Source organism: Poromitra crassiceps, assembly GCF_964638095.1.
Source record: "Poromitra crassiceps genome assembly, chromosome: 2".
Classification (NCBI taxonomy): domain Eukaryota; kingdom Metazoa; phylum Chordata; class Actinopteri; order Beryciformes; family Melamphaidae; genus Poromitra; species Poromitra crassiceps.
In genome coordinates this window covers 55,356,821-55,383,144 of record NC_139624.1, presented here as the reverse complement: position 1 = coordinate 55,383,144, position 26,324 = coordinate 55,356,821, and the positions used below count along the sequence as shown (strand labels likewise).

At 45.0% G+C, this 26,324-nt stretch overlaps 1 protein-coding gene across 2 annotated transcripts in view; it reads left to right on the top strand.

The window, feature by feature from the left end:
- The first annotated feature begins 6,693 nt into the window (after nucleotides 1-6,693).
- LOC310793714 (fatty acyl-CoA reductase 1) overlaps nucleotides 6,694-26,324 on the top strand; it is a 104,982-nt gene continuing 85,351 nt past the window's right edge. For both annotated transcript variants that reach the window (XM_083655575.1, XM_083655576.1), the window contains exon 1: nucleotides 6,694-6,840. In XM_083655575.1, the coding sequence (XP_083511701.1) occupies nucleotides 6,832-6,840 (9 nt within the window). In that variant the 5' untranslated portion in view covers nucleotides 6,694-6,831. The remainder of the gene's footprint in view (nucleotides 6,841-26,324) is intronic.

The window sequence follows — 26,324 nt, the reverse complement described above, 5'->3', positions numbered from 1 at the left end:
TTCACTTCTTGTAGCCTGTAGTTACACTATAAGTACAGTCTTGTTACCCTGTAGTTAGACTATAAGTAAGTCTTGTTACCCTGTAGTTACACTATAAGTACAGTCTTGTTACCCTGTAGTTACACTATAAGTACAGTCTTGTTCCCCTATTACACTATAAGTACAGTCTTGTTACCCTGTAGTTAGAGGCTAAATTCACTTCTTGTAGCCCATAGTTACACTATAAGTACAGTCTTGTTACCCTGTAGTTACACTATAAGTACAGTCTTGTTACCCTGTAGTTACATGGTTATTTGCTGGCTGTATTCTAAAGCGTTACCCAGAATTTTCATTTTTGGGTGAACTATTCCTTTAACACCAGCTCCAATTCTTTCAACATCATAAATAATAGAACCCTCAGGTGCAAAATTACAACATCACTTTTAGCTATCCTACCCCAACCCCTCCTCCCCCCACCTTCAACATTTGTTTATTTGTGGTTTTGTTTTTAGATCACATGTACAGTACATAGTCAATGGGTCCTCGTGTTCAGCTCCGGAAATGCGTTTATAGGTCCCGCAATCTGGCTATGAACTACACAACTTTCAAATCTTCTTGGTCCTTACCATATAGTATATTAAAGACCCCCGAAAGTCCAAAATCATTTTTTCTTCTTGTTGCTACAGTTGGATGTCTGAGCTTCACTGTGCAGAATGATGTCTGTGCCGAGTTTGACACTAGAAGGCTGTTTCCACAATCGTCTTCTGAAAGTGGAAAGTTTCTCTGAGCTCCGTGAAAAGGCCGTTTTCAACAAGCAAGATTCGTGACATCACAAATCTTGGAGCCAATCCCTTCCAGTATTCAGCAGTTAAAGCCCCAACACATTCTCACTCCCAACTCGTCATAGACTGCAGATAGGTCAGGAAGCCTTATCATCACTTTGTCACTTTGTAGTTATGGATTAGATATCTCTGATTGGTTGCTTTGGATTTTTAAATGAGGGAGAAGGAGGGGAAGCCATTTTAAGGATTTTAACAAGATAATTTTAAAAGTTTTGTGGGGAAAACCATCAGACACAAATTCTTATTCATAGTAGAGTATTTTATAAACATCTTGAAGCATGACTTTATGGGGTCTTTAAATATGGATGAAATGAGCATGATGTCAGCTATTGGTTTTTGAGACCTCAAAATGAACCCTTGATTCACTTGATTCCGGATAATGTTTCTGATGAATTATGGGGATTTTCCTGGAGCATTCTGGGAAATCTGTTCGAATCTGGAGCCAGCGAATGCCTTACCAATGGGCCTTACATGCTGTTTCACAATCACATTATGTTGCTGCTTATTTCAACAAGAATCTTGTTTTGTGTAAGTACCATAATGTATGTTTTCACATAAAGTATATGATAAGTATGATCCTCATATATGACACACAATAGAATCTAGTAATCAGTTAAAATGGCAAACAGGCCTTGTGCTCCTCTTCCGGGCTTTAATAGGGTATGTGTGTGTGTGAGGAGCATGCAGAGTGTGCTTTAAACTGACTTGCTCCTTTACTGTTGTGCTCAAGCCTTTAGTAATGTTTAGCAGGAAGATGCTAGTTTTGTCAGTTAAAACTGTTTAAGCAACCCAGAGAAATGATTGTTTTGTTTTGTAGTTCACATGCCTGCATCTGGCTCTCTCAGCGCTGCTTCACAGCATTGGATACTTCACCCAAACACACAAAGATAATTGACCGTGGGCAATAACTCTGACTTTCACAACACTGTGTTTGATGGATATCTTCCCCTGTTTGCCGGAGTCTTTGCTGCTCTCTTAGCATTTTATAGCTCAATTCTCTAGTGTCTGATCAAAACTGAGCGTAATTTATGCCAGTAAAATAAGCACCGTTCAAACGTAAAACTCAAGTCCCAGCGGTTTCTCCCAGAAGTAATGTATTTTCCTGCAACAACTGCACGATGGAGCATGTATCCTATATTCTTGACTATTGTGCACAAATTCTGCAACAGCATCTCCATAATGAATAAGTAGCTCAATATCTAGGTCTTGCACATTATCCTACAGCCACATAGCTGAGGCTGCTGACTTAAGGTGAGGCTGAGTTTTGTATGCTGCATAAAAGCAGAGCTAGTTCCCTGTCATTTCGTGCGCTGTGCCAAACCTTTCCCTACTAAACAATACTCCTAACTCCAGAATGTTTATTTAACCAGTCTAGACCTTTTCGACTGGATTAGTGGAGAAAAATGATCTACGTTTTAGGAGTTGATCACAGGATCACAATCATGACATCCACACCATACTGTATGGGAGTGTTCTTTAAACACACCGCAGCACTCTGGGCGGTCTGATAGGACGACAACTAAACATAATATCTCTATCAGCCACCACTCGCATTGTTAAGTGTTCTAGCAATCAACCGTTATTTACAGTACAACCTGAATATTGCGGTTGAATACGCACAGGTATTTGATGGAACCTGATATAGGGAGGAGCAAGTAATGTGGATTGTCTACAATCTACATAAGAGAGTAGTAGGCTATGTGGTTTGGAATGTGGCCTGTTGCTGTCTGATTTCTATTAAGAGATTGTCTTGTTATTTCTGTTGACAGAGTACCTGCACATGATGACACTTTACAGGACTGCAGATGCAACAAAAGTGGATCATATTAGCAAGTGAGGGTCATGGTTGAGTTTGTGAATCAAAGCCCAGTTTGTCTTATTATTATCACACACACACACACACACACACACACACACACACACACACACACACACACACACACACACACACACACACACACACACATCCCTTCAACTCCTCTGTCCAGTACTTTAGGTTAAACCTGTTCTCCTGGTATTGCATCTTCCAGTCATGGGTTCATATTTTCAAAGCTGCATGAAAATGGTGTGTGTGACTTGTTGTGATGGAGGAATACTGACAGTTATCTTGTGTAGCTATTACACAGTTGTAGCAGAGAGCCTGTGCCATTCAGCTAGGAGCTGTGAAACTGTCAAGGTGATGATGTAGCTAGATGAAAACTGATGCAGGACAGACTGTGGAAATGATTTACTTTAAGCTGCTGGCACTATACTGGACTACTCCCATTGATTAAACTACTGCAGTGCCCGTTCCCCCATGCACCACCCCGTGGGCGCTTCGCCCCCTGCACACACACTGCACTCTGTCAGGTCCCCGTAGGCGCAAGTTTGAAGTCGATCCGAAAAACGGTTCTCGAGATACGCGAAGGAAAGACATACAGACAGTCCTGGAATAAGTCCAAATTGCATGAAATGCGACACTGCCCTCCATTGGGGTCCGAGCAGCGCACTCTCCAAGTTTGAAGTCAATCGGACAAATGTTTCTCGAGATAAACTGCTTTTTGTGTTGCCAGTAGGTGGCGCTATGTCAAATTGCAAGAAATTCAGCGCTGCACTACTTCGACTTCCCAGGAGCACACTCCCCAAGTTTGAAGTCAATCGGATGAACGGTTCTCAAGATAAACCACTTTTTGTGTTGCCAGTAGGTGGCACTGTGCCGAATTGCACAGAATTCAGCTCCCTGCACTCCGTTAAGTCCCCCTAAGCGCACTCCCCAGTCCCCGAGTCTTAAGTTTTAAGTCAATCAGATGAATGGCTATCAAGATAAAGCGCTATTTGTGTTGCCAGTAGGTGGCGCTATGCCCAATTGCACAAAAATATGTCACTGCACTGCACAATAGGGCACACTCTCAAAGTTTGAATTCAATCCAACCAACGGTTCTCGATGGCATGCAGCAGATGATGCTCATCCCTAAAGCTTGTGGCATACTCTTTGCACCCAGCCAAGCGCATAGGGCGCGCGCCGATTATGACGTCATCGCACGGGGCGTGTCGGGGGGCGAGGCCTGAGCGCAGTGCGGTGCGTCCATGGAGATTTTTCTATCAGCGCGTCGGGTTTTGCTGTGCCTGTAGATCTCCGTGGTAGGCTATCAACGGACATCTGCTGTGATTGAGTCCTCACCATCGTACAGTCGCCTTCAAAGCATGATGTTCGATTATAACGAACTAGTTGTGTGCCTGAGCCTTCCCAAATGTTGAGGGTCGTTTTTTAGAATTTAATACATAGAATTGGGAACGTTACATTCAATTTCATTCAGACTGCCTGGCGCCTGGAGCTGCGCACTGAGTATGTTTTGTTTTGGCCTGCGCCGAGTGCGCGCGCCCTCCTCGGAGCCCTGCCTCCAGCGCGTGCGCGAAGAGTATGCCAGAAGCTTAAGCAGTGGTGGAAATGGCCAGGTTTTACTCTGGGAACCCTACTTACACAGGATGGGGGTTCCCGGAAGTGGTGTGGCCCTAGAGGATATTATTTCTGAAAGTGTGACTCATTATAGCCTACCATTATAGCCACGTAAAAATCTCTTAGAAATCTCACTTAACTAAGATCACTGAGCTCTACTGATTATTTCCCCTTGATTTTATTCATGACAGACTTGAATATTAATGCTGCTTATTCAGCTTACAAATACATGTTCTCCTACTATTCTCTGCTCCTTTCATGCTGCCTTCTCTCCAATGTTTACTTTACCGCCCTCATTCTCGACCATTCACTCTCAACGACCGTACTCACAGCAGTGTTTACTTTTCTCACTTACTGTCATGGAGCGACCCGCCCAGATCAGCTGGGGCTTGAAGGAGCACACGCTTGATTGAACACAAATGTATTAATATTGAATGTGTTTTGCGTCCGAATTGCACGAAAACAGGGCACTGCACTCCGTCAGGTCCCCCTGAGCGCACTCTCCAAGTTTAAAGTCGATCCGACCAACGGTTCTCGAGATACGCAAACAAAGGACAGAGAGAGAGACAGAAAGACAGACGATGCCGGAATTATAGTGTAGATTACTCACAGTTTAAGTCCGCAATAGGCCACTAGCAAGTAAGCGTTGTTTAATACATGACACTTGATAACTGTATTCATACGCCAGTGTTTTGCAACTAGTGATGCAAAATATCAGGCTGCTGGGTGAACAAATAGGAGCAGTTAGGAGCAGTTAACAGAGGTGTGGACTTGAGTCACATGATTTGGACTCGAGTCACACTGATGACTTTAGACTCGACTTGACAAAAAAAGACTTGTGACTTCATTTCGACTTGAGACTTTTGACTTCTAAAGACTTGAGTGAGTTCAGTTGCACTTGTTTTAACAAATTAATTAATTAACCTACTTTAAAAAGCATTCATAATTTGTGCAAATGTACATGTTACTTTGTTGTTAAAAGGGTATTATTTGGTGAAGAGCACATTATGACTTGTTTCGGGCTCAAAACTCAAAGTTTAGGACTTGCATTTTCAGTGTTGACTTGGGACTTGAGTGTAAAGACGTCCCACTTCAAACAAATGTGAGAAATCTGCTACTGTTCCAAAGAAATCAGACACATTATGAGACGTTCATATGTCACTGAAACCTAATTACTCTTTAAGTTTACCTCATTCTATTCATTGTTTATGACCATGCTGGATGATTAAAAGTGCTGGATAGTGGCTACTGCAGTTGAATAACCTGTGGTCTGGATCTGCCCTTCCAAAAATAAGTAGGCTAGCTAGGTTATAAAACTACAACCCCCCTCCCCCCCCCCAAAAGTAGCCACAGCAGAACTAGTGAATTAAATAATATTGAAGTTTAATTATACTACTCCTCATTATAGTGACTTGGGACCCACGATCAAGGGCCTGCCTGCAGGCTGCCAGACACTCTGCGGAACTTGACAAAGGTAGGATATACGGTAAGGTAATATTAAAGTGAATCCATTCCAAAACGGCACTTATGTCTTCCAATCAGTGTTGGGCAAGTTACTTTCAAAATGTAATATACTACATATTACGAGTTACTTTCATTTGAAAGTAATAAGTTACCGTACTTTAGGCCTACAATATTACTCTACTGTGTAGAGTAACTTGTTACTTATTACACTACTTTTGCATTACTTTAACCAAAATAACAGCAGTTGCAGAATGACATCGCCGCCCCGGAACCATCCAGAAAAATTATTTCAACCATCTTGAAGTCAGTGTAAACCGTCCAAAATTCTAAATGTTAACCTTTTCCTTTGTTATTGTCATCTATAGTGGTTATTTGCATAAAAAGACACAATTTAATTAGGAAATGATTGTATCTTTATTTAAATATGCTTTGATTAAAAAAAAAAATACTCAATTTGTAACTTGTGTTAGGCTACTTGACAAAGTAACTGGTATAATATTACAGAAATCCTATTGGTAATAAGTTATATTACTGAGTTACTGCTAAAAGTAATATATTACATGTATGTTACTTTTGTAATGAGGTACCCCCAACGCTGCTTCCAATACAATTTCACATTTTATGACAGGGTCACCCTTCATTCCCACAAACGTAACGAACGGTGTGTGAACTAAATCTAAAAGGTGATGTTTAATACCGAAATAAACTGCTGCTTGCTGTGTGTGCCGAATTGTAGAGTGAATCATAACAGGTTTTACCCACACAAGTAAAACATGAATTACTGACGAGGAAATTTGCCACATTAGCTTGACAGATTTTTGAATGGACTTTGGCGTGACGTTCTTTCCACAGACAGAGTGATGTTGGAGAACACGCCCTGCCCACTCGGTATCCCATATCATGCTAGGCAGGCTGTGTAGCTGCTGTAGTCTGCAGAGAGGCAGGCAGGCAGGCAGGCAGGCGGCACCGGGGGTCTGACAGCCAGGGGAAGGATCCCAGCAGCCAGAGCCCAGGGGCGGCCACAGGGAGGGAGGAGAGCAGGCAGAGTCAGCAGCTGCCTGCCACACAGCCTCGTTGACAGCCACAAGAGCAGGGAGCCGCTATAAGCCCATGGTACAGGTGAGACGACTGCTTTTTATCATATTTTGAATGTCTTTATCAAGGTTTTTGAGTGGCGGAATGCCGAGGTGTGCTGCTTCGGTCTTCCATGAGCATCTTCCATGGGTTGCATCTGGCCGGTCTGGGGCTCAAACGCTGAAAATATTTCGCACGCCCACTCGTTTGGGTTCGGGATATTGTCGTTTCTTACATTAGCTGTGTATAAAGAGTGCACGGTGTTGGTTAGCATGAAGATAGCCGTTCCCGACAGACAGACGGACAGAGAGCGGGGCAGTTCAACCGCAATCAGCGTGGAACAGATGCGTCAATTTAGCTGGAAGTAGCATGCACAAAACAGGAAATAAGGCATGTGGCCTTCAAGGTAAAAGCGTAAATTGACAACGCCAAAAGAACAGAATTGGATTTACCAGGGTTGCTACGTTGAAATCCTTGAAAGTTTGTGAATTGTGAGGGGGGGAGATCAAGGCCTTGAAAGTTTTTGAAAATAGACAAGACATAAATAGACATTGGTCATTGAATTATAGGCTATATTTTGTGCAAGAATTGAAATTGAGGTTCATTTGATATTTTATTGTACTTATCATTAGGTTTAACACCGCACAGTTCAAAAGTGTTCAGCAAGCCTCTCTTTTTTTAACTGCTGTCTGTGAGCTTCTGTAAAGCCTGCTAGTTTTCTCATTTTAAAAATACTTAAAAACAGTTAAATGAAAATGCTTAGGAGAAGACTGCTTTTTTAGACACCCATTATGGTGGGAATTCCAATATAGCTACATAATTGTACCATTCAGTGTACGTTAATTTATTTTGTGAAATTGTTTGAATGTTTGAGAGGTCATGAAGAATGAATAAATTAATGAAGAGGCTAGTAGGCAATAACCTGACGCTGCCAGATGGACGGTATAGCTCCACATAGGTTTCACTAAACCAGTCGATCTGGGAATGAAGTCACCAGACCCGCTGACGGAGGCGGGCACTTTTTCCAAGCTACTTGGCAGGTGATTGGATGACCCATCTGTCTATCACCGCTGGTGGGTGTTAACTTCAACCAATCAGATCGCCGAAGGTGCCTGTGGATGATCTCCGTGGTATTCATTGATTGAGTCCTCACGGTCGTAAAGTCACCTTCGAAGCATTTAGTTAGATTATAACGAACTAGTTGTGTGGCTTAGCCTTCCCAAATGTTGAGGGTCGTTTTTTAGAATTTAATACATAGAATTGGGAACGTTACATTCAATTTCATTCAGACTGCCTGTCACTTCCGCGGCGGCAGCCATGTTGACGAGTGAAAAGAACTACAAAGACCATGTACCCACTACTTGCCCAGACGAGCCAGAGCCCGCCTACGGCCGCCGCTGATTCGTCGAGCCGGCATGGCTCGACCAATCATCTTAACTACCTGTGCGGGTCCAGACCGTCACGGAGAACCAAATGAAATGTGAGTTCACGTGACGGGCGGTTTACCAGGCTAAGTAGGCAAGGCATTTCTCCAAATTGTCTGCAATATAATTTGTAATTAAAATTTCATTAGAGTCACCTACATGTATGTATGAGCTCTTGCATGAACCTGCTTTAGTAACTAAGGTCAGATAGATATCAGTTTTCCAACAGAAATATCAACCAGTCGATGTCATCTACCTGCTCTATCATCAGAGAGGTCAGGATTGCCTCAACAGCTTAAGGCCTGTTTCATCCACATCTACTGCCACTTTCAAGGATTCCATTTAACTTTGGGGGAACACTGAGTACATTTTATTTTGCATGAAAATGGTCAAATACCAAGATATAACCTAATTAGCTAAAATTTACAACCAAAATGTCACTATTGGCCTTCAAAAATCCCATATCAACAGTCAGATCGTATTTTCATCTACTACACCCTTTCTTCTTGAAAGAAAGGGATGGGGGGGTCACAAATATGAATCAATCATTTTATTTTGAAAAGCTTGACCGGAAGTGATATTTTTATATTCGGCCAGACTTGACACTGTTTTAGGGAGAATGTTCGGGGTCTGTGATTAATCTCGGCAAATGATAGCCAAAGGCAGCTGGGATTGTGTAAAAATAAACATCTGTGCTGATCCCCCATTTACCCCCTAGAAGCTCTGGTCCGTTTTCACTGTTTGGTTTGGTTTCCCATGTGGAGGCGGGTTCATTCAGTTAGGTGGCGTGGTCTTTTACAGCGGTCTGATGAGATGTGATTGGAGCTCCACTGGATTGTGTGTGCAACAGCGGCATGTTAGATGTTTTAGATGCCTTGGCTGTTGTCTCTTGAAGGGAGCCGAGGCCGCCCACAACATCACCATAGATTTTGATCCGATTCTTCTCCCTAGGGACTTTCATCTGACAAGATTGTGTTGTTAGACATGACTGAGTGCTTCAACTACTCCAACTGTTTCAACTGTAAAACAGCTGGGGAGAATTGAACTGTCATTCATTCCCTCACCACTGGCACTGCCAGTTACCCTCCAGTGAAGTTAAAGTGCTGCTCATTTTGCTGGAAGACACCCACCCCCCCACCCCCACCCCTCTTAAAGGGCTCCTTGGGGGTCCTCGAACCCCACTTTGGGAAGCGCTGGCCTGGCCTATTGTAGGCTATACTGTCTGCATGCTGTTGACTTTGCGTGTGTACTGTGCACTGCTGTCACCCAATGAGACAACATTACAAATGGCCATTGTTTGCTTCAGCTGTATTGGTACATTAAAGAAAAACAAAACACTCCCACTGTGCCGGAGCCTAGGCCCAGCTGCACCCCTCATCATCTGTTATGTGACCTTGTTTAGGCATAGGTCAATGCATTGCTGAGAGAGTGGGACAATGTGTGCTTCTTTACGTGGCATATATCATCAGCCCTATACTATTGACTTCATATGGACGTGGGAGTTCCTCTGTTATAAACCTTATCTGAAATGTCAGTATCACATGGTGCAAACGTTGCTCGGAGCAGAGTGAGGGAAGTGTCTTGGCAGTGATTTCTGAATCAGGGTCGCCAAAAGCCCTCTAATTATTATCAGGAGATGACCTATATGTTGTTTTTAGATTAGCATTAGGTAAGTGTCGTAATGTGCTCATTTGTGTATTAATAGCGACACTAAGTCTGATCAGACTCGCTGGCAGCCTGATAGCATTGTATTCCTAACCTAAAGTCACACCTACTGTATAGCTGTTGATGTAGCACATGCATGAGCTGTAGCACTGGAAGCTTTCTAAACACTGGAAGTTGATGTCAAAAGTTCTCGCCGTTTGATTTCCTAATCTCTTAACAAAGCATTGGGCAAGGTTGACCTAGAGCCTCGGGTGTAATTTTTTAAAAATCTTCCAGCGTCATTTCTTTCTTTCTTTCTTTCTTTCTTTCTTTCTTTCTTTCTTTCTTTCTTTCTTTCTTTCTTTCTTTCTTTCTTTCTTTCTTTCTTTCTTTCTTTCTTTCTTTCTTTCTTTGATTGCAGTCTCTCTTTCTTCTTCACCTGTTCTTCACCATCTCTCCAATTCCACCATAGAGACAGTCCGCATGTCTGGGAACGCCCATACAGGCTCTAGGAATGCCCACAATAGACGCTGGTTAGCTGGCTCAGCCTGGCTGGGGACGTGGTCAGGGTGGGGTAAAAACCCCTGTTCTATCCATTCAGCAAAGTTAGAATTTAGCTGATAGCCCAGCCCAGGCAGACACGATCGGGGATTTAACCACCGAAGTAAATGCACATCTGAGCAGACGTCTTGTGTTCTGCTCTAGAACCCCCAAACCTGTAGTTTAGAGCCGCAGCACCATCTTTTGGTGAGCCAGCCCATGAGATATATCGGCGGTTTTACCCCACTCTCGCGCCAGCCGTTTAACATTTTGTGGGTGTTCCCAGACATGCGGACTGTCTCTATTCTTTCTACCTCCACATATGCTGTCCTCTCTCTCTCTCTCTCTCTCTCTCTCTCTCTCTCTCTCTCTCTCTCTGTGTCTCTCTCTCTCGTTGCAGCTCTCAAGCAGGGCGTCATAAATCTTTGAGCATGTGTTTTTGCTCTTTCCATCTTCTCCTCTTCCAGTTCAGGATTCAGTCCTATTTTCCAGGCGTGAAGCTTGAAGCTGCCAGGCATGAATTCAATGGGAGTTGTGGGTGGGTTCAAGGTGCGCCGAGCAAGGCGCTGGGGAAAAGAGACTGCTCCTGGTGTGAACAGTTAAGCGTCAGTTCAGCTTGAGCCTGCCTCAAGCTTCAGTTCTGCCTATGGTGTGAACAAAGGCTTTACCTTTGTTCACACCATAGGCAGAACATAGGCAGAACTGAAGCTTGAGGCAGGCTCAAGGCACTGAAGCTTGAGGTATGGCTTCAGCGCGGCGTGGCATGCGGCTGGTGCACGGTCTCACCTGTTAACAAGGACATTGAAATGAAATTGCATGGCTTCGGCATGGCTTTAATGTATGGTGTGAACGGCCACTAAGCCCTTGTTCACACAGGATGCCGAATGTAAGTAGAGCTGAAGCTTGAGGCAGGCACAAGCTGAACTGGTGTTTAACCGTTCACACAAGAAGCCTTCTCTTTTCCTCCCAGCGCTTCCTCGGCACGCCTTGAACCCGCCAACAAATCCCATTGACATGGCTGGCAGCTTCAAGCTTCACGCGCCACGCTTGGAAAATAGGAATGAATCCTGAACGATCGCTTGAGCAAGGCGTGAGTGTGGCTTCAGCGTGACACGCGCGCGGGTGGTGTGAACGGGTTCGCCTGTTAACAAGGACGCCTAAATGAAACTTGTGGGTTCAGTGTAGGTTGAGCTTAGGTTGAGCTTTGTTTCGGCGTATGGTGTGAACGGGGGTCTTAGGGCAGGTATGGGGTGAGTGGGGAAAGTGTTTTTCATGTAAACAATCTTAGAATTTTTAGCAGACTCTGTGCGGAATCCAGGGAATGATGCTCTTCCTAGTTCCTAAGCGGACGCGGGACGCCACTTTGTAGCCGTAAACATCAATTAAGGTAAACACAAACAGAGCGTCACCTTTGAAAACGCTCTCAGAGAAGTTTAAGGTGATGGCGCAGGGAAATGTCATCAAGAGGTGTCGCCAAGTTAAAACTGACTGGAGGCTAAAGACAGCACAGTGTCAGGAAAAATCTGCTCAGCCCAACCAATAGCAGAATGAATAATGTAAAGAGGGGAAGTCATGTCACTCACTACTTCCTGTGATTAGCCCTGTGGGAGGAAATACTTAGATGTTAATGGAATTGAATGTAATGGTTTTTGTACAGATTTGAACCAATGAGAAAGAATCAGCTGATGTTTTTAGGACGTTTTCTCTGTTCTTTTTAAAATAGTCATGTATTATTCTCACACTCATAGCAATGTTCTCTGACTAAGATTATCAAAAGTATGAATAGTTGGGGTGTCCCGGTGGCTCACCTGGTAGAACGCATACCATGTCCTTCACGCGGCCGGCCTGGAGTCGAATCCGACCCGTGGTCCTTTGCCGTATGTCATCCCCTCTCTCTCCCCCCACCTTTCCTGTCTATCTAATGTCCTATCGAATAAAGGCAAAAATGCCCAAAAACAATAATAAAAAAAAAAAGTATCAATCAATACTAAACAATTTAAACAGATACAATGCTTGTTTGCAACAGTATTGATACCAGCAGTGCTTTCACTTAAAGGAGAACGCCACCGAAAAACAATGCTGATTGTTGCTGACCAGTGACATCACTAGTGGTCACAATCAACTCTCAATAGAGTACTGCAGGGATGACGTATTTTTGTAGGCTTAAAGCCCCAATCAGTATTTTTTTTTGGAAATTTTTTACTGTAATATAAGATCTTTTTAGTCATAGGACATGGTAGATTGACTTGTAATAGGGAGACTCTCGCCTTTATTTATCCCACACCGCCCTCCATTGGCCAGCCCTGGGACTAAGCAGTTTGTCTGCCACATCCCGTGGCAAGATGTGCGCATGCGCTCTACAGCGGCAGCGTTGTGTTCCTGGAAACCAGGAAGTAACTCGATTCGGATTTGCTACGAAAATGATGTTTCACGGAACTATGGATTATTATTTCATCACATGGTGAGTAGTACCCGATGTCACAACATGTACATAGAGCTTTCTGGCGCTGTGTTTTGTTGACTTTGAACGGCGATATCGTTATCGATACTATTGCACGCAGACGGCGCAGTTTCTCCAATAGCAAAACTTGGAAAAGTTGCTGAATGGGGCTTTAACCAGAAATCACCGCCATGTTGGTTCGTCAAGGGAAAAGTCTATGGGGTTTTAGAATGGGGATTTCACTTAAAGGATGGCTTTGCTGACAATCAACCCACTTTGTATCATTATAATCTCTGTAATATAATATCTCTGTATGTATGTAATATCTCTCTTTGTTTTCCTCACGGAGAGCTCCCATTTCCTCCTCTGGCAAAACGCTCCGTTGTGACGCATTTTACATCACAACGCGTCACAACGGAGCTGTGGAAGTTCTGCTCGAGATGCAAAATCTGCTCTGAGGGCGGCTGTTATTGTTTCTTTTTATTGTATGCGCACATCCACGGAGAATCGCATGGAGAGCCTTACAGAGCCTTAATGACTTGCAACTGGCGGGGGCGGAGTTTCTGCAAGTAGAGAAAGGGAGCATTTTTCTGTGAGGAAAACAGAGAGAATGTAAACACTGCCCATGTGCTTATTACCAAGATTGGTCTGTAGTTAACAAAAGTTTATGGGCGTGGTAATTTATCTTCAGCAAGATAATCTTCACACACCTGGGCCACTTTTATGACTTTTGAAACGTAAAAAAAAAAAAATTAAATGCGATTTTCAGTAAACATTTCAAAAGTCATAAAAGTGGCCACGTGTGTTAAGATTGTCTTGCTGAACACAAAACCATGTCCATAAACTTTTGTTAACCACGGACCTTATTTTATGAATTTAAGCGAAATCCCCATTCTAAAACCCCATTCACTTTTCTCCTGACGAACCCAAGTGCTATTTCCGGACTCATTCCATGCTCTATAACTGTCAAACTAAATGAATGCCTGTAAAACTGTTTACCGTGTGTGAGATCATGTGCAAAATAAATCAGCATTGATTTTCGGTGTCCCTTTAATGAAAAATCAAACATACTACTGATTTTTCCCTCCATATCATCTGTTGCTTCAACAAGCTACAAGTGTTCTGATAGGCTGATGACTAGAGTAAGGGTAATCTGCTGTGTAAGTGCAAAGTTTTTAAATAGTTTTAAGCGTGCGTCTGTCCATCCACCTGTCTTTGATATTTTTATGCCTCTTCTTGATATGTTGTCATCCCCCCCTTAGTTATCGAAAATGGTATTGAGTAACTTATCGCTATTTTCCTGGGTATCGGTGTCGAAGTTAGAAATTCTATTGTCTCCAGGCTCAAGATCTTCCTTCATTGTTTGTACCGTCATCTCACCACCAGGGCATTTCTGTTTGTTTACCTTGCACTCTGGCCAGCGAAAGAGTTGGCGTAGAGCTAATGGCCCTCAAACATAAATCACTGTAAACGTCTCATGATGAGGAAATAGACGCTAACACATAAATGATAAATGACGCGACTCAGGAACAAGGCATGAATGAATAGCCTTCTAAAGAGAATGGCAAATAGAAGAGAGGTGTGTTTCAATGGAAACCACTCTGCCGAATGGGAGGGGGAGGCTAAAACTAGCACACAGCGTGTTGGCACTGCAGGTGTTGGCTGTGCCATTTCAGCACCAGGCCCAGCCCGGCCGGGCGGTGACGATGGTGCCCCTCCCTGCACCTGCGACTGGTCACCTCTCATGGGATGTCCTAGATAGGTCTGCAGCAGCATTTAGTGCCATGGGAGTGGATGGAGAGGATGAGTAGGAGAAAGGCACCAGGGCACCGTGAGGGAGGGCATGTAGGTCCCAAACCCACCCGTGGCTGCATGGTAGGCTGGGCGATATATTGTATAGTATCGATATCGTGATATGAGACTAGATGATATCGTCTAATGCCGACCTGGGCCCGGGGGCCAGAACCGGCCCTCATGATGGTTCTGTCTGGCCTTGGAGGTCTAACGGCCGGGACACACATCTTGCGTCTACCTACCTACTGTAGTGCGTGTGCGTCGCGTGGGGGCTGCGGCTGGCACGCCCGCGGCATCCACACAGGCAGTGTGGCTGCTGCGTTGCAGCTGCTGCGCTGCTGTCTGTCTGCCAACTCTCTTCCTATAGAGTTTACCTTTTATTAAATTTGCTATAGGCTAAACAATACAATGATGATTTTAACTGAAGATCGCTTCGGCTCACTTCATAATCGAGGCAGTATTGTTTTGTGTGTGTGTGTGTGTGTGTGTGTGTGTGTGTGGGGAGGGGAGGAATGAAGCCACATTGTAGCCTATGTACTGTATGTGGTTTTCAGGGGGCAGGAGAACTGCAGCTGTGAGCTCATCCTCCTGTCTCAAATCAAAACGAGCCTTGATTGGCTGTAGCTGCCCCCGTAACATATCATTTGAATGTCTATTTTTGTAGAGACGCGCGCGGTAAGCAGAAAAAATAGGCGTCGCTGCTATTCTCTAGATGACGCGCGTCTCACGCCTCGCAAGATACGCGCCTGAGATGCGCGTCTCATGCCGGTGGTGTGGCTGCTGTAACCTGTTAACATGGGCGCCAAAATTAAAATCAACACGTAGCGCGACGCAGACGCACAGCAGACGCAAGATGTGTGGCCCGGCCGTAAGACAAACCACACCATTTTACTTATGAAGCTAAAACATTGAATGACATTACCAGATAACCTAAGTTGACTGTTTAGAGTGATTTTCAATATAATAAATACTGGAGAATAAGTGGACAGTATGTTTTTTATAATTTAATCTAGTGATACATACAATTAGAGGTTACAATATGATTCAAACCCCTCTCTGACCCCCAGCCATAATCTGGGTTTCTCATGTGGCCCTCCAGGAAAAAGATTATTGCCCACCTCTGGTCTAATGTGAAATAACTGTGAGTGTCTTAAGTGTTACTTCGTCCAGGTCTTAAAGGCTGTGTTAAAGGATAGCTTTACTGGTAATCAACCCACTTTGTATCATATATAATCTCGGTATTATAAGCACATGGGCAGTGTTTTGCCTTCTCTCTCTGTTTACCTTGGAGAAAATGCTCCTGGTCCTGTCAGGCAGAAACTCCACCCCCACCAGTTGCAAGGCATTAAGGCCCGTTAAGGCTCTCAATGCATTCTCCATGGATGTGCGCATACATAAAAAATAAAGATAAACAATAACAGCCGCCCTCGGAGCAGATTCTGCCTCTCCAGCAAGACTTCCGCAGCTCCGTTCTGACGTGTTGTGACGTAAAACAAGTCAGAACGGAGCGCTTTGGCAGAGGAGGAAATGGGAGATCTCCGTAAGGAAAACACAGAGAAAGGTAACCACTGCGCATGTGCTTATATTACCGAGATTATTAATGATACAAAGTGGGTTGATTACCGGTAAAGCCATCCTTTAAGGCTAATTTACACCGCCTCCAGAACAGATGCGGTACGGCTCCGGTATGGCTGTGAACAGACCCACACTCATGTAATCTGTCAGACGTATGCGGGATCCGACAAAAATAGAACAGGTGTGTAATTTTTCCGTACTGCATGTATCACCCATCAATTAACATGGGCGAGAGTCAATCCAGATCCGCAACGCAGCCGTAACACATCTGGTGTACATTGCCTGTTACATTAAAGTGATAGAATTTTCTGAACTTATTAGCCTGTTCTAGCTGAGTTAAATGAACAATGATTGGCTTCACAAGTTATATAAAACCCCCTGTTGCTGCTAGGGTTGGGAATCGTGGAGTAACTCACGATACGATATGGTCACGATACTTGGCCCTCGATAACGATATTATCACGATACAGCGATTCTGCGATAATCGATATATTAGAAGAAATTTAACCTACGATACATCACGATATCTGTGTAACTGAAGAGAAAAAAATACCCCTAAAAGGCAAGAAGCAGGTATTATGTATTTATTAGCAGAATTGACATGAACTCTCTCAGAGTTCACTCACTCACTCATACCATTTTCGATACCACGGAGGAAAAGTTACACATTGTCTTTTTATTATTATTATTAAAACAAGAAAACCTATATAACCTACCTACCTATATAATTTCTAAAAGTAGATATTAATGATCAAACATTTCCATTCATGTAGCCTACAGTATTTATGTTTTTGTTTCAACTACAAACATAAATAAATGTCAACTTGAAACTATGTTTCAACTACCAAACACAGCATAATATTTTAGCCTGTTTATTAAAAATAATAAAAATAATAATAATTTTGTTTTGTTTTTAATAAACATATCGATACTTGGTGCCAGTGTATCGATAACGTATCGCAAGTGGAAATATCGCGATACCGTGAGTATCGATATTTTGTCCCACCCCTAGTTGCTGCCACTACTTGGTTTAACCCGTGACATACCTGCTCATCATATCCACATTGCTTGTTATTAATGATTACACATTACTGATTACTAATGATCATTACTAATAAAAAAAAAAAGTGTGTTAATATCAAATACTCATCTCCAAATATTGTCACATTATCCATATTGAGATGTTGGGTCTAAATATTGTGATAGAGTATTTGATTTTGCTGGGTTAGTACATGGTCCTCCTGTATTCTGTTATGACTGGGCTAAATGTGTCATGATATTATCCGCTAAGTGGAAAGCTCAGGCAGATGGTGTCAATCAACATGTCACCTTGCTCCAGGGGGGGCTAAGGGATACTGGAGAACGGGGTGAGCCTACCTGACATTGGAACCCCACAAGGACATGGGTGCTGCTTGGTTAACAACACGTCAGCCCAGGGTCATTGAGAGGATTTAGAGGTGCTGTCTGGCAGCGCCTCCCCTTGGTGTGATGAGATTGAGCCAATGATGACCACATACGTAGCCTGGCTGGACACACACACACACACACACACACACACACACACACACACACACACACACACACACACACACACACACACACACACACACACACACACACACACACACACACACACACACATTAAGATAAGATAATGTCCTACACTGCAGTGGTTGGGGTCCGGGGAGCACCAGGGGTCCTGGGGTTGGGGGGGGGGGGGGGGTGTTCCAGGGGGATTTCTCCTGGGAAATTGATAAATTGTTCAACTTTACCATTATTTCATTAATGACTACAATGTGATGGAATTCTGGACTAAATCATATCTAATCTAACAATAAAAAATATACTCAGGTCTCAGTTGAGAATCAATCTAATTGAAATAATTCCTTACGTATTCTTTTACTATTGAGTCTTGTTTAAGCTTCCAGAAGAAGGCAAGAGTTAGTTTTTTAGTTTTTGACCATGTTCTGTATTTAGACCTTGCCAATGTGTAAAAGCATTTTTATTATTCTCACTTCAAGTGGAGTCCCTTGGCGTCTCGTATCACCCGAGCTAAACCTAGACGTCAAATGCTGAAGGGAATTTTCAACATTTCCTATTGACACTAATCCCTGGTACAGAACAGTCAATATTAGCTCACCTGAAGCTAGATTAACGCATGCTAGGGCACACATGACACCTATCTGCCACACATGACAAAGACTGTTTCTCTACCACTCTTGGTTCATACTCAAGCCTGTTTTATCTTGTGCGCTGATAGCTTGGGCGTGGGGAGAAAGTCACACCCCCGTCTCCCTTTGTCTGTGCGTCGTCCATTGGAAGTTCCTGACTGACGACAAATCAAACATGCGTCCCTCCCGGCTCACGAGTTAAATCGTTATGCGATGAGAGCCCGGTGATGATGAGCGAACGGCTGGGCTTGGCAAGACACTGCGACATTCCTTTTCACGGTTACTTTGATCTGAGTGGTTGAGGCCTGAGTGATGGAGCAGGTCCGGGCGAAAGCAATTCTTCTTCAGTGACAAAACTGTAACTCGGCAAGGACTGACTTCAGTTCAGTGAGCAGGTGCTGTAGGCCATGCTGTGTGGCCTCGGGGCTGCCATTTACCTTCATGCGTGCCGCATCATTGCAGTTCTAATACAGGTATCACTCTTCACATAGAGGTTGATGGTATACGAGACAGGAGTGTAACGGCCAAATTGAACCTGGTTTGTATTTCTTGTGTGCTTATTTGAGTGTAATATTTGATGTGTCCAGGGGGCGTCGCTGTGCCCATTACCTGGGCTCAGGTGGTCTATAAATGTAGCTTCTGCCCTGGGATTGGTAGGTGTTTGACCCGGAAGGGCAAAGGGTTTTTGACCGCTTCGCTGTGGCACGACATTTGTTTGGTGTGCTCTGATTTTCTGTGTTTGGACAACAAAATGGACCATATTCACGTTGGTGCACTGGAGTAATAAATCCACGTTTGCAACTGAAGGACTGCCTTGATCATTTTCCTACGCAACCCACAACAATGTCGTATGTATGTAACATCAACTATAGCGAGCGCGTCACCCAGGTCGTCCGCAGTTTAGCACCTCAGTAGCTTACAGTACTAGACTGGGCTCCTTTAACAATAGTCAAAAACCTCGCACAAGTTAGAACCTTTGTTTTGTTTGTTTAGTTTACCGTTTAGTAACGTACGCGAGAGGATCAGGAGAGCTGTCGGGACAGCGCCGAGTTAACGTTATGCTGCCGATAGTTGCTCGGACTTTTATCGGCTAAGTTATTAAACGCAAAGCTACGTTGGAGGACGTCAGTCAGCCCGAAGGAGGACCAGGAGAGCTGCCGATTAGGAGGAGCTGCTTGGACTCGGCTACGGAGGAGGACCGGGACAGCTGCTCGGACAGGCCGGGTAGCTTCCAGGATCTCGGCTGGCGTTGCGGGTGCTGCGTCAGTCAACCGAACCGGAGGAGGGCCACGTGAGCTGCCGCGGACAGGCCGGGGTAGCTGCTTGGTGCTCGGCCTCTTGGCTACGGAGGAGGACGTCTGCATCCGTCTGCTGCCATCCATGGGGGGCGAGGACGCAGGAGCTACGGTTAGGAGGAGCTGCAGGTGAATGGTGGCAGTGAGCGCCTGCTGGCCTGTTCAGCGTGGGGGTTGCGTGGGGGATGCGTCTATTTCCTGGACGGGCTGTGTGTATTTCCTGAAGGAGACATTTCATTGCGGGGACGCGTCTGCGTCTTTTCCTGCACGAGCGGGACAATGTGCGCAGCGCAGGTATGCGTGTAGCGCTAACAACGTGACATTATGGTCCATCTGTGAATGTTGCTGCTTGATAAATCCGTGAAATATAATTGGTTTGATTCTGTGTGGTTTAGGATATGTCTGAAGGTATTGGTATTTAAAAAAAAAAAAAAATTGTTGTATTAAATTATGTCTGAGATAATGAAAAGTCGCTCCAGTGGTAATGGTGCTAGGTCCAGCACCATATCCAAAATGATCATTCAGACAGAGGCTGAAAGGGCAGTACTTGTGATCTGTGCAGCAGCTTTAAAGGAGAAGCATGCTCAGGAGGACGAAGCAAGGGTGCTGAGAAGGCAAGCCTTGGAGGAGCGGCAACTACAGCTGAAGAGGAAGTTGGAGCAGCTTGATATTGACACTGAGCTAGCTGTTTGCGATGCTAAGCTGGCAGTGTTTTGTGCAGCTGAGCACAAACGTTCCTCTCGAGCATCCTCAAAGAGGAGCACACCACCACAGCAACCACAACCACCAACACAGCAGCCGCAGCAACCCCCACAACAACCACCACCACCACAGGTCCAGTCTTCCATGCAGGAGGAGGAACCGCAACAGGAGCGGGAGGTGGCGGCTGTCGGTGAGCTTCTGGAGGAGGAACCGCAGCAGGAGCGGGAGGTGGCGGCTGTCACAGGAGGTGGCGACGCCCACCAGGTTGTCGGTGAGGTTCTGGAGGAGGACGCTCACCAGGCTGATGCGCAGCAGAGGTGGGAGAAGGCTGCCCACCAGGCCGACCTACAGCAGGAGCGAGAGGCGGCCCATGGTGAGGCAAACCCACAGCAGGAGTGGGAGGAGGTGGCCGTCATTGAGGCCCAGGCCTCCATGAGGGAGGAGAAACTGCAGCTGGAGCTGGAGGCGGCTCTCGGTGAGGGCCGGGGCTCCAAGAGGGCGAAGTGGTGCCAGGACCACACAGTTCTTCAGGCCAAGCCACAGTTTAGACTACTGAACTACTGCAAGGTGCGAGCCATGCTGGAGGAGGTCCATACATCTAGTAGGCATGAGAACCAGAGGCTGGAGGAGGAGCTAAGTGGAACCTGCCGTGACAGGGAGGCAGTTGGCCGTGCTGTGGAGCAGTTCATTTCCAGTCATAAGGCAGTGCTGCAGGAGAAAGAGCAACATACACGCCCCCCAGAATGGAAAGAACAGTATTTAGAGTTGGAGGAGAGATGCACAGTGGAGCTGGACGGTATGTGCTCTGACCTCAAACCTCCATAGTTGTTCTTTCATTAATTCATTTGGCTCCTTTTGTTTATTTTGTGTAATTGTTCATGACCTCCTGTCATTCCCAATTAGGAGCGGGTGTGTAGGAGCCAAATTTGGTCTGCTATTATTTCCTATGATTATTATGTGTAATGTTTTATATGTCCATGGGGTGTCGCTGTGCCGTGTTACCTGGGCTCAGGTGATCTCATATAGGTGCTGCCTTCACCTCTGTTCACTAGGTGTTTGACCCGGAAGGGCAAAGGGTTTTTGACCGCTTCGCAATGGCGCGACATTTGTTTGGTGTGCTCTGTGTTTTCTGTGTTTGGACAACAAAAATGGACCGTATTCACCTTGATGCACTGGAGTAATAAATCCACGTTTTCACCTGAAGGACTGCCTTGCTCATTTTCCTACGCAACACACAACAATCTCGTATGTATGTACCATCAACTATAGCGAGCGCGTCACCCAGGTCATCCGCGGTTTAGCACCTCAGTAGCTTACAGTACTAGACTGGGCTCCTTTAACAAGGAGTGTATGGAGTGCAGGAAGCATGGGTTGCTGAGCCCTGCAAGTGACACCCCAATCCATCCGGCAAACTCCGGCACACCCTGAAACAATTCAGTCAGACATTTTTAAGACAGCTGACAGAGACGATCTTAAAGCTATTTCATCTCCAAATGATGTATTTGCTCACAGTATTGGAACTATTTTTGGCAGTGCAAGACCTTCTCTCAGCTGTGTTACTCCTTTTTATATCCTGCCATGGTGCCTGGTGTCATGTCATGTGGCATCTGTCTGTGTGTCTGTCAATAACTCAAGAAGAGTAGGCTACATGATAGAAATGTCATACTTACACCACAAGTTGCCCCATAGAGCAGATCATCCCAGATGATACATTTGCACATAACAAGGAAAATCAGATTTTCTCGAAACTTCTGCTGTATACGTAGTTCCCCACACAGGTGTCATGTAAAGACAAGCATATTGGCATAGCAATATTTGCTAATTACTCCATGAATTAGCTTAATTCATGTTAATTAATGAGCTCATTAGCAGAGCTAATCATGTTTATTAATATCGGCTATCACGGTGATTAGGCAGCTCCAGTTGTTATTAAGGCGATGTGTTGTTGTGAGACCCTGGTAAGTGTGACACAAAGAATGTGTCATTTCTATTCTTCAAATATTTTTATTGAATTTTTCAAAATTATGCAACATTCAACATGAAAATTAACACAAAACATACTTCCACATTATACCACAAACATGTTTGCGCGCACACACCCACACTCACCCACACCCACACACCCATTCCATATATCGACAACATATCAGTTGTGCTCGAAGAAAAAGGAAGAAGAAAAAGAAAAAAGTTATCGAACCGTGTATTCATGTTCAAAATAAAATATAAAGGGTTGCCAGGTTTTGTAGAACATGTGAGAGGAGCCTCAGATTGAGTATTTAAGGTGCTCAAGTTTAAGGTGAGTCATCATTCTCCTCCACCCAATGCTTATGGTGGCACTACCTTCTTCCAGCTGAGAAGAACCAGTCGTGGAAAAAGCTATGGCCTCTGCTTGAGTTGCCGATAGCTGTGTCTCAATCGGCACTACACCAAAAATCGAGGTCAGAGGATTTGGATCGATATCTTCGTCACATATCAAAGAGAAGGTACTGAATATGTCTGACCAGTATTTGGTTAAGCAGGGATATCGCCAAAACTTGTGACGTTTGTGTGAAGTTTGGCTGGCTCCCGGTTACATCTGGGGCAAGTCGGGTCTGACCCCGCCCGGATACATTTTCGCCAATCTGCTATTAGACGAAGCCTATGGAGCACCTTAAATTGCAATAACCCGTGTCTGATGCAGACCCATGATGAGTGCACTAGTTCTATTGCTTGTTGCCAATCTAAATCTGACATTACTTCCCCCAATTCTTCCTCCCACTGCCGCCTTATGTGATCAAGAGATGGTAAAGCAGACCTTTGTATGTTCTCATACAAGATGGATACCATTCCCCGTTACGAACAGGGTCCATATTCAGTAGTTCATCTAGAATGTTTCATGATAGGGAAAATGTAAGTCACATTAGCCCAAGATAATGTTAATACATCATTTAAGACTTCGTCTAACGACTCCTGGCTCAATCTTTATCTCAAGAGGTTTTCTTCAAGTGGTTCACTGTTTACCTTTTGGCGGTTAAATTCTACAACATTTCATTTCTAAATACCAAGGCTCCTCAGTGTGAGATGTAGACATTTTAGATTTGCACTAACAAGTCATGTCCTCATCCACTTCTCCCTGGATGAACAAGACTATCAGAACACTAACTGAATGACTGGACTGACAGCGCTCATGCCTGAGGCCATGGCACCATGTACTGTAGTCAATGTGGAAAAATCAAGTGGAATCTACTTGATTTTTTGCTGACTGCGGTGCATAGATGTCCTCTGTCACAACTTGGCCTAGTGTCTTTTTAAAGGCAGTAAATAGATTGGTCCTGTGGGGCTAATATTTGGAGTGATGTTTCATTCAGAACCCATTAGGGACGTCGGTGGCAGGCTGGCTCTGTCTGGGCCTTTTGGACCAACGCCCAGGCTCCTATGCATGGACAGTATGGCAGGCGGCCAAGGCCATGCACAGCTCTCTCTTCTCCCTTTCAGTCCATTCTTTTGGCTGAGACCTGACATATCACCGCCCTCTTTGCTCTCGCTTGCCTGCTGATTGGCCGAGCACTTCTCTTTCACAAGAGCTTATTGTGATTAAAGCCTCTACACAGGCGGCGCGGGGTGTCACACTATTGGCTGGGTGGGTGAAAGCGACCACTCAGGGTGTCACACTATTAGCTGAGTGGGTGAAAGCGACCACTCAGGGTGTCACACTATTAGCTGAGTGGGTGAAAGCGACCACTCAGGGTGTCACACTATTAGCTGAGTGGGTGAAAGCGACCACTCAGGGTGTCACACTGTTGGCTGAGTGGGTGAAAGCGACCACTCAGGGTGTCACACTATTAGCTGAGTGGGTGAAAGCGACCACTCAGGGTGTCACACTGTTGGCTGGGTGGGTGAAAGTGACCACTCAGGGTGTCACACTGTTGGCTGGGTGGGTGAAAGCGACCACTCAGGGTGTCACACTATTGGCTGAGTGGGTGAAAGCGACCACTCAGGGTGTCACACTATTGGCTGGGTGGGTGAAAGCGACCACTCCCTGGGCTGCTTTGAAGTGATCCTGGAGTGGTTTGTTTCAAGTCACATCAAAGAGAGTCAAATAGCCCAGGGGGTCATTTAATAAAGCCGATTAACCAGTCAGTTTTCATTGACAGTATGGTCTCTTTATTCCCTCTAAAAAAATCAATGTTCTGTGCCTGCTGTGACCATCTCCCACCCCCCCCTTTTTTTCCTGATTTCCCCCCATTTTCACTTTGGCAAATTCCCCCTGCTGCCCCCCCCCCCCCCCCCCCCCCCCCCCCCTTCCTCTGCTGTCCTGGGAAGAGCCATCGTAGACACACACATGCTTCCTCCGATACATGTGCAGTTGCCAGCCGCTTCTTTTCCCCTGACAACGGGGAGCTTCACCGGCAGGACGTAGCACGTGTGGGACGATCACGCTATTCCCACCAGTTCCCTTCTGCTCCGAACAGGCGCCCCGACCGACCAGAGGAGGCACTAGTGTGTGACCATCTCTTTTTGCTTTTAGTTTGATGGGAATATTTGAGAATGTAAATGAGATGTACTTAGCACGGCTTGCCTTGATAATCAATCACTGACAGGATTAAAGAACTTCATCACTGTGGGCACTGATGTAAATGACAAGATTCCAGTTCACACACATCTGCCTGTTAGAATGCGAAATCCAAATCTTTCTAATAAATGGCCAATGAATCTGCACAGCCACACATCTAATCACGCACACTATGGTTCACTAGTCTAATAGCAGTGAGAGATCAAACTTGACCTCTGTTGGACCAACATCATACACACTGGAGGTAAGAAAAGGCCCTAAGGGACCCAACAGACAGCCAGTGCTGATTGCATCCTCTTTCCCACAGCCACATCCACTCCTCTAGCGCCTGAGTGTATCTTTTAATGGCTTCTCTGTCTTGATTTATAGAAAAGTCATGAGCCTTTCGTGTATGCTGCAGCTATTATCGCCTCTGTATTGGATTGGTGGAGGCAGTGGGTGTGTGTGTGGGTGGTTGGGGGGGTTCTAAAGGGATATTCCTCTGTCAAATTCACCAACGATAGAAAGATTATGATGGTATGGTGGTGTTGAAACGCCATCTGTTTAAACCTTCTACCATATAATAATCTGTATCCCCCACCACTGCTCTAATCTTCACAGGGCTGGTTGCTGGCATAAATACTATGTGCGGTTGTTGAGGGCCACACGCCACTAGGGGGGGCATGATTGACGATCTTACCCCCCCCCCCCCCAATATAAACAAATTCAAAAGCCTGATGCATCTGCACGGCGCAGCCCATGTTTGACAAGGTCTCGCAAGCTTAGTTTTTAAGATAGAGCGGAGATTCTGGTATTAGCGGAAACTCAATCTGGGAACCCATCGGTTAAACACATTTATTTGAATTTTTTCTCTAACGTCTGGGGGCAGGGTCGTTTCATGTTGGCGCAAACGGAACTCAAAAGGCTCTGTCGGCAGCAAAGAAAATCCCTTTCCGCTCCCTGCAAGCTCTGCCATTGGCTCCAACTGACCGGCTCTGACCATTTATGGATTTCCTTTCCGTTCCCTGTATGTCGCTCTCAAATCCTTCCGTCGCTATGAAACTACAATAACAACTCTTGCTACACGCTTCAACTTGCTACATGCTGAAAACGGTACGTTTTGACTACACACTGGTCACCGGTTCACTCCATTTTGATCGGGTAAAGTGCTGCATGCGATCCTGCACCCTGCGAGCACTGTTGAACCCCTTTTCACGGAGCTTGCCGACAGATTTTCGATGCAAGTCAAAGTCTGTCTCGAGAGATTAGTGGAAACTAGACATCCAGATGAATGCATAGGTGCTATGTTATGCTACCTCGCTGGGAAGTGGGCATAACATACAGTCAACGTTTTTGACAAGTAAATGGGCATGACTATTTTCAAATGGGTCCTTTGGCGTCTCACTTCAAGAT